Source organism: Morone saxatilis, unplaced genomic scaffold, assembly GCF_004916995.1.
Source record: "Morone saxatilis isolate NCDOM2014 unplaced genomic scaffold, NCSU_SB_2.0 Contig12, whole genome shotgun sequence".
NCBI classification, from domain to species: Eukaryota; Metazoa; Chordata; class Actinopteri; family Moronidae; genus Morone; species Morone saxatilis.
Genome location: NW_023339674.1, coordinates 21,399,775 through 21,408,692, shown reverse-complemented (window position 1 = coordinate 21,408,692; position 8,918 = coordinate 21,399,775). Strand labels below are relative to the sequence as shown.

The following is an 8,918-nucleotide window of genomic DNA, read 5'->3' as shown; positions in this document are numbered from 1 at the left end:
AATCAGAAGCCGGTGATGGTGCTTTAATATCCAGACGCCTCTTGATGCGTGTAGTATGCTGAAGATCAAGGGTAGGCCACTGTGTGTCTGGATCATGACTTTCAGTTTGAGATTCTTGAAATGTAACTCCTGCAATGTCTACCTTGACTGGGCTCTGCTTCTCTATGTGGCCTGTTGTTTCATCCTCACTGTCACTACTAGAAGATGAATCACGAGTCAGGTCGATGGTGCTTTGATACCTCCACACGCTCGCTCTGACGCGTTAGTAACGCTGAAGATCAGATTGGGTAGGCACTGTGTCTCACTGGATCATGACCTTCTTAGCTTTTGAGATTCTTGAAAATTCGAATTTTTGCAAGTGTCACTTTGACTGGGCCTCTGCTTCTCTTATCTTCTGACCCTGTTGTTTCATCTTCACTGTCACTACTAACAAGATCGAATCAGAGAGTCAGGTGACTGGTGCTTTTGATATCCAGCATGCCTTCTGATGTCCGTGTGTTATGCTCCAGATCTAGGACACGGGAGCCCGACTGGTGTTCGTCGCTGGTCCATCAGACTTGACAGTGGTTGAGATTACCTTTTAATTGAATGACCTGCTGCCCGACCTGTACTGTCTCCGTCCTTGCCTCTCTGTTTCTTAACTGGGGTTTGATTGTTTCTATTCCTCACCTGTCACTACCTAGAGAGATGAATCAGAGTCCAGTGACCTGGTGGCTGTTAATATCCAGACGCGCGCTCTTGACGCGTTGTGACGCTGAAAGATCAAGGGTTAGGGGCCACTTGTGTGTCTGGATAATGACGGTTCAAGTTTGAGACACTCTTGATATGTGACTACTACAATGTCTACCTTTCCTGGGCTTCGGTTTCTCGTATGCTGGCTTGTTGTTTCAATCTTCCACCTGCTCACTCCATCTAGAAGATGGAATCAGAGTTCAGGCTGATGGTGCTTTTGATATCCAGAACGCTTCTTTGATGCGTGAGTATGCGCCTGAACCGATCAAAGGGTCAGGCCACTGGTGTGGTCTGATCATCCGACTTTTAGTTTGAGATTCCTTGAAAGTTGACTTTGTGCAATGTCACCTTTGCCTGGGCTCTCTTCTCTAATGTGGCCCTGCTTGTGTTCATCCTTTCACCTGTCACAACTACGAAGATGCAATCAGAGTCAGGTCGATGGTGCTTTGCCATGCAATCCACGATGCTTCTTGATTGGCGTGTGGTACCTGCTCAAGATCTAAGCACAGGCCATCTGTTTCTGTGGGTCATCGACTCTAACAGTTTTGAGAATATTTTAGCATTGGATGGCGCGTTGCCATGGATTCCCTCTTGCTCTCTGCTTTCTTAATGCGGGGCGCTGGGTTATTGTCTTCAGCCTCACTGTCACTACTAGAAGATGAATCAGCAGTCAGGTGACTGCTTTCCTAATACTCCACGACGACCTCTCTGACCGCGTGTAGTAATGAAGACTCACAGGTAAAGGCCCACCTGTGTTGTCTGGATCCAATCGACGTTCACTTTGAAAGATTGCTTGATATGTAACTACTCCAATGTCTACCTTCTCCTGGCTCTGTTCTTTTTATGTGGCACTGTTGTTCATCGTTCACCTGTCACCCTATTAGAAGATGCAATCCAGAGTCAGGTGACCCTGGGTGGGCTGTTGTCTTCGGTACTCCAGCGACGCTTCTGAGTGCGTGGTACGGATGCTCGAAGGATTCACAGGCGTCAGGCACTCGCTGTGTCTGGATCATCGACTCTGAGACTTCTTGAAAACGAATCACCTGCAATGTCCACCTTCTGCTGGGCTCTGCTTGTCTTCAGTCCACTGGACCCTACTAGAAACTCGCCAACTCCAGACGTCAGGTGATGGTGCCTGATTGATAATCCAGCATCGCCTATTGATTTGGGGGATGCTTTGGCGATTTAGGTCTGCCAACAGTGTTTCTGACTCAGACGGCAGACGGTCTTTGCCCGCTCCTGTATCTGTTTCTTGTTTGACTGTGTAGTCCTCCCCATCACTGTCGCTTGAATGAGAGGACAAGGAGTGCTCTGGTCTCACTGCATGCGTTAGTTTGTCATATCTGTAATCATCATGATTAAATCCCACTGAAGGCCTGATGGGATCTACACCATGGTTCTGTTGAAAACTAGCATCTTGTTTAAGGCAAGCATTAGTGACAGGTTTATTGTAGTTCCTTTCTATATCCTCCTCTTCCTCTTGGTCTGAGTTCACAGTGTATTTTGTAGGCTCATCCTCACTGACATATGAGCTGGAGCTGGACATATCATCCCTCTGCTGTTTATCTAAACTGGGTGCCACAATCAGTTTTGAATCCTTAAAAGAACCACACACACTGCTGGACCTTGGAGACATGCTCCGAACAGAATCACTAAATTCAAATTGTTCTTCATTCTCCTGCCACAGATCAGGGTCTGTTTGGTTTGAGCTCTTTGTATGTGGTGACCAGTCTGCAAAGGGCACAGAAGAAAATCCAGGAAGTTCACTTCCCTCTATAGAAATTTGTCGCACCTCTACTTTTCTTGCTGGTGACAAACCAGATCTTTGCTGAACAGAGTCCTCTGCCAGCTGAGGAGACTTTGGTGTTGTGTGATCTCCCTCTGCCATTTGGTCTTCATATACTTCAGATAGGGAAGAATCCGAGCATGAAGAAAAGCTTCTCCTCTTTTCCAGCTCAACAGGGTCTGGGATGTGTTCAAACTCTATGTCGTGTGTGTGGCCTGCATCAGTGATGCCTGAGAGGTTTCTGCAGTCTTTCTTGTTTTCCTCTGGACTACTTTGTCGTAAGCTGTTTTCACTTCCTGAATCTCCAGCTGTATGTGTATCCTTATCAGCCATAGCTGCTTCACATTCAATCACTGTATCATTATTAATGCTTTCCTGATCGCCACTGGCTACAGTGTCATAATATTGTACATTGCTGTTTTCTATAAAGTCTACAGTGCTAAATGTGACTCTCCTTTCCCTATGAGTGCCTGTCTCTTCTGGTTCCTCGCCATTGGCGTAGGCCTCATTGTCATATTGTCTTTGTTCTACTGTTGAAACAGAGTTGGTTTCAGGGGAGCTTTTCTTGTTGGTGACCTTTCTACAAAGAACATCTATACAAGGTCTTGCTAGGACTCCTAGGATGAACGCTATCAGAAATGTGATGAAAACAGACAGACAGACAGCCAGAGCCAAATTAGAATGTGTGGCTGTCTGATTCCTTACTTGACCTATTTTATTTAGGGTGCCTTGTGAAATTATTTGTTGGCTGGTTCTGGGTAAACTTCTAGCGTTTCTTTTCGCACCTCCTATTTTACTGATTTGGAGATTAAAAACAGACAAATCTTCACGTTCTTCAGACAGACACACATATAGTCCTGTGTCTCTCTCTGTGATGTCATTGATGAGTAGACCAGCCTGAGGTTGGCTTACAGAGGTTTGACCACTGGGCGTCCACCACATTGAATCTACAAAAAAAAAAAGACATTGACATGCAGTTGGATTGACCTACATAGTTCTGTATTACCAAGTTATTTTACACTTTTTTTGACTGTGTTACCTTGTGTAGAGCAAGACAGCAGTATCTCAGAGCCACTATAGACAGTCACATCTTGGTGGACCTCTGGCCTATTTTCAGTACTAAAACAGTTAAGGTCATCCTCCTCCAAATGTAGCAGGTCTCTTCCTGAAAGGATGGAAGGGGAAGCACACACCACACTCCAGGCCTGCAGGCCTCTGCTGTTGTCATAGGCCATCCGCCTTCTTAGACTGCGCATACTGCAATCACACTGCCATCTGTTCCCACCCAGTCTAACATGCGCCCCAATGTTACGCAAAGAAACGTACATCAAAGGATGGAGACTGGTCAACATGTTGAAGCTCAGATCAAGGACCTTTTAAGGGGGACACAACATAGACATACAGCAGATGTTGAGATGTGTAATTTAATTGTTAAAACAATTTAATTAAAAATTCCCGAAATAAAAGCTCCATTATCTTTCTGTTGGACAATCCTTTCCTGAAAATGACTAAATAAAGAATGTGTGGTATCACTGAGTTTATTGTTGGAATACTAAATTGTCTGTGTATTTTTTTAATAAATTAGATTTAAAAAAAACTGTGTTACCTGGAGCTGGGCTAACTCCTGAAACATCTGTGGATGGAGACTTGTGATGAGATTATGTTGCAGGTGTAGCTCTTTTAGCTGCCGAAGGTGGCTGAGGTCTTCTTGTCGTAAAGTTGAGATCCTATTAAAGGAGAGCTGCAGAACCTGTAATGACTCACTACCTTCCAGCCCTGGATGACAGAAAACAAGAGCTGTAATTAGAACTCAACAAGAACCACGTTACAGGTTTTCATTGACAACAGAGGCCAGTCAGTTTCTTCTCATTCCTGTACTGCTTTACCTTATTCACTGTGAATGCAAGGTGAAAAATGTCTTTTAGCTATGAAGTTGATTTGTTTGAGTACTGCAGTGTTCCTGATGCTGAGATTAAATAATGTAAACTACAGCCCTCTTACTCTCTCACTCTGTGGACTTCTATATAGTGAATAGTGTAAAATGTTTGAATCCAACATCCCTTTCCTAGAATATTAATCCAGATTCTTATTTTCACCGAAAACACTACAACACAAGATGACTAATTAGGGGCTAAGAATGTTCCTGTGGTACTCATTCTACCCTGCTGTCTCCCCCTTTTCACTAGCCAGAGACAGTCTCCCTGAGACTGCTGGGTTGAAGTAAGCCACTGTGGATCTGTGCTTCATTAGAGTGGCACTGAGGGTTCTGTGAGCTGAATACCAAACAGGAAAGAAGTCTATGACTGTCAAGACAGCTCTTGCTGAGTAAATGGGCTGTCCACACATGCCTTTAATACAACCATAGTGAAAGCATGTCTTTGAAACACACATATATTCAACAAGGCAGAGGGAATTCTATGAAATCCCTTGATGCAAAGGAAAACGTAAGAGTTGTACTGTGTAATGTTTACATGTTTCTTTGAGCTACTGGAATGTCAATAAAAACTGACTGGCTAAAGGGTGTACAGTGTATTATCTTGGGAGGTTTAATCATTTCTGAGTGGAGCAAAGTACTTAAGATAAAGGATCAATGAGAGGGTTGGTTAGATGTGAGAATCAAATAAAAGGACAGTAGCAATTCACATAGCTCACAGATTTATTCTACGATATGGAGGTTAGTAGACCTCAGACTAACTTTTTAGGCTGAAATTGGCTAAATAAATATGCCTAGTCTGACTATCTGACTATCTGACTCATGGACATTTCTCAACAGCACTCCAGAGGGCAATTAAAGGTGTGCATCATGTTTACTGGGCAATTTAACTATCAGGTACATAACCTTTAACCCCTAAACCATCACCCACACACAAAAACAGTTTAAAAAAAAGACACATTCATGTGTAATTTGATAATGTAATAATCAAATTGTCTAGGCCAGGGATCAGGTCACAAGATAAATCACAAGATGATAAATGGGACAAGAAAAACATTTTTAAAAACCCAAATTTCTTAACATACACACACAAAGAACATTGTACAAGCATTTTGGTAGAAACAGTTAGGCCCCATCAAGGTAGGAATTCATTAAGAGTGGGTGTCCACCTCCTGTTTATACTCCTTAGAGATACTACAGTTTATATCTTGAGTACACACCCAGACAATATACATTCCATGAGACTGTTTAGGCTTACAACATATTGGGTGTGGTGTATAAGTCATTATAAGGTAGTTACCAATATTGTTAAAACTATACTGTACATTTCAAGTCTGAGAATGACTGCCTACTCTTTTTCTACTGATTTTAGTAGCTTAAGATTTTGTGATTAGAATCAGAATCAGAATTGGGTTTATTGCCAAGTAAGTTTACACATACGAGGAATTTGCCTAAGAATCACAAAAAATCAAGTAATTTTTAAATATAAATAAAAATAATAATAATATAAAAATAATGGTAATGTGTAGGATTAAATTATAAATAAAAAAAGCTGTAGAATTGAATAATCCTAGATGATCAGTTTAGTAAAATATGATGCATTGGTATAGTTTAAAAGAAAATGTCAAGTAACTAAATTAGCTCCACCTTGACCAACTACAGCATTTAAGTGCTGCTTACACGTAGCCTCATCAATAATAAAGGTCCTATAGTATAATGATATAACAATAACAGGGGCAAATGTTTAAGCTACCTTTACTAACGTAAATGATCTGAATGGTTGATAAATAAATTAAAACCTGATTATTAAGTTAATGAACAGACACTCTACTTTCATGCACTGAATATATAGATAACAGATGATATGGAAGTGTTTGAGAGTGTTTGATATGTTGTGAAGATACTTCTAAACCAGACTGTTCACCCGTGCAAGATCTTTATCCCAATCAATAGTAAAGACATTTTAACATGTAACAGAACACAATTTCTTTGTGCTGATATCACTGGAAGCTATGCTTATTATACTGTTAATGTGCTGTGATAGGATTTTATATATGGGTGTATAACCATATTACACCTGACTCACCCTCTGGGAGTTGCTCTAGCTGATTCCTCTCAACAGAAAGGAGCTGCAGGGTGGGGGCCCAAGATACACATCCCTGTTTGCTCCAAGGTCTCAAGCGATGTAGATGTCTGCCACTGACATAACGGCCTCCCAGCTTTCTCTCGATGCAGAGGGACAAGCGTGTGATACTATTGTTTCCCAGCCATACATTCTTGAGGTTACGATGCGGTTGGTCGAGTGTTACAGAGTCAAGGAGGTTATGAGACAAGTCTAGCTCGGTGACAGAGTCTTGGATGCCTTGTGGCACCAGGGAAAGGCCAGAGGAGGAACAGTTCAACAGGGGAGCTCTCTGGCAGGTGCAGGGCTCTGGGCAGGCAGGTAGGGGAGAGGAGCGATGAAGCCCCAGGGAGACAAAAAGCAGCACAGCAGCCAAGAACGGCCCCTGTGCCACTGCCATCGCAAGCCGTCAACCTGAGGGTACAGATACATCATGAATAACAGAAACAAATAAGGTCAATTTTTACCATTAGGATATGTTGTATGAAAGACAGTACAATCAATACTACAATCAGTACTACAATCAAATGCCTCATCAGTTATTCATTAAATTAAAAGAAATCCATGATGTACAATAAACAAACAGTAAATTAACCAAAAACATCAAACTCACCTGCGTATCCACTCTCTGACAAGCTGACAGGAAAACCTGACTCTTTTCACACCGAGTGCTTTCAGTGTATTAACTTTGTCTCCAGCAGTTCTGATCAAAGTCTGAAGAATATTTCGCTGCGTCGAGCTTAACATGCACTAACCCAAATGCCATTCAGTGATTCATTCAATCATTTACATGTCTAGTTAATGTCTTACTGTCATTGTTTTCCTCTTTATGTATGTTAGATAACCACAATCCTGAGGGTTTATGGCAAGGAGGACCATGCCCACGGTTGCACATTCTATTAGATAATAAAACAGCATAATGAGGCACAGTATTCTTTTATGACTTTAAATGAACATGTAAACACCTGAGACATTTACTGAAACCAAGGATAAGAAGTTTCACATAGCAACTTGTTTCTTTATTGAAACAAACATAGCAATGAAATGTTGGACAACTTTTCAAATACTTTTCATTTAGTTGATGAAAACCACTCTCACAACAGGCTTTGTGATACTTTATGATATTTCTCAACAGCAGCACTCTTATAAAACAGACAAGACAACCCAAAGCAAAATGAAAGTCAAATCTTTTATACTATATTGCACAAAAGTCAAACAACTCAATATAGGCTTAAAACCAAGCTACTGATTATTTAAACTTTCCTGACATTCATAAACATCAACATTTAAAGAGATTTGCATTAATCTGTAGCATAACTTAGTGCACTCGCTCTCGTTCTGTTTTTCAATACTGTATTATTTCGTTGTCATTGTTCAAAATTTGAATATTACATATATATTATATTCTATATCCTCCCTTGTAAATCCATTGGCACGTGCATTATAGACAATCCAAAATGTGCAGAAAGAGACCTTCTCTGCTTACTGGATGGCTTAAAATGTATCTCATGTTTTACACTTTATCCCAAATTTAATAACACACAAATCAGTATAATCATGTAGTGTCTCACCCTTGTCAGTGAATATTATAAAGAAAATATCAAACACAGCTGCCAGAAACAATGAACAGCAAATAATATCATACACAACCCGTCTGCAAGGTTTGTAAATTAGTAACACTGGACGGTAAGGCAAAAAGTAAATACTGTAGCTTCTAACTCCAATCAATGGGCAATGTAAACCCCTGATATGGCATTATACATTTTAGATAAAGTTGGCAAACCTGCAGAACAATAAAAACACTTTAGCACTTACATCTGTTAATATCTTTGGCCATGTGGCAATGAGCTGTAACACAATTCCTGTTTGGCAACAAAATCAGGAGCACAGAATTAATCAGGTGAGGAGGTATTATTATGTGCAAGTAATGAATGGCCTATAAAATGTTCTACATACACACATTTGTAATCTGACATCAGTGGTGACAGATTGTGGGGGGATACAGTAGATTCCAGTCAAGTCTCCTAGTGAGCTTTTCTACATGGGTTATCTGAAGTCTGGCAGCCCATATTGTGATATTTCACCTGTACACGGAACAGAGTCCCATCTGCACACATGCAGAGCTTGTACCTCTCCAGACCTTCATCGAAATACACATCTCCGGCGGAATTGGGGATGCGTGTAGCGTTGAACATGACTGACCCATTGAGGATGATGCTGTTCTCCTGCAAAGAGAAAACCCATCCATCCTTACACATTCATCTTCATTAGCTTTAAACTGTATTCATGCAACACTTATTTTAAAAGACTGCAGCGGCCCAGGGTTCGAATCCGACCTGCGGCCC

General features: G+C 41.3%; 2 protein-coding genes across 2 annotated transcripts in view; both read right to left on the bottom strand.

The window, feature by feature from the left end:
• Window positions 1-1,612: 1,612 nt before the first annotated feature.
• LOC118321445 (leucine-rich repeat and immunoglobulin-like domain-containing nogo receptor-interacting protein 2) lies at window positions 1,613-6,659 on the bottom strand. Its single transcript, XM_035652762.1, has 6 exons — window positions 6,538-6,659; window positions 4,125-4,294; window positions 3,558-3,891; window positions 3,339-3,465; window positions 1,944-2,018; window positions 1,613-1,736 (listed from the first exon to the last, which is right to left on the bottom strand). Exons 2-6 carry the CDS (start codon window positions 4,149-4,151, stop codon window positions 1,613-1,615), a joined length of 687 nt encoding a protein of 228 aa, XP_035508655.1. The 5' UTR covers window positions 4,152-4,294; window positions 6,538-6,659.
• Window positions 6,660-7,640: 981 nt separating this feature from the next.
• sgcb (sarcoglycan, beta (dystrophin-associated glycoprotein)) overlaps window positions 7,641-8,918 on the bottom strand; it is a 3,808-nt gene continuing 2,530 nt past the window's right edge. Inside the window, exon 6 of the mRNA XM_035653194.1 lies at window positions 7,641-8,798. Coding sequence (XP_035509087.1) covers window positions 8,598-8,798 — 201 coding nt within the window. The 3' untranslated portion in view covers window positions 7,641-8,597. The remainder of the gene's footprint in view (window positions 8,799-8,918) is intronic.

What these genes read in the sequence shown, in the direction of transcription:
- LOC118321445 (XM_035652762.1), bottom strand. Translation starts at nt 4,151, where the DNA reads ATGTTTCAGGAGTTAGCCCAGCTCCAG. An exon ending in AGGAGTTAGCCCAGCTCCAG is followed by an intron (nt 3,892 to 4,124) that starts GTAACACAGTTT and finishes CCCCCTTAAAAG; the next exon opens with GTCCTTGATCTGAGCTTCAA. An exon ending in GCTGTCTTGCTCTACACAAG is followed by an intron (nt 3,466 to 3,557) that starts GTAACACAGTCA and finishes TTTTTTTTGTAG; the next exon opens with ATTCAATGTGGTGGACGCCC.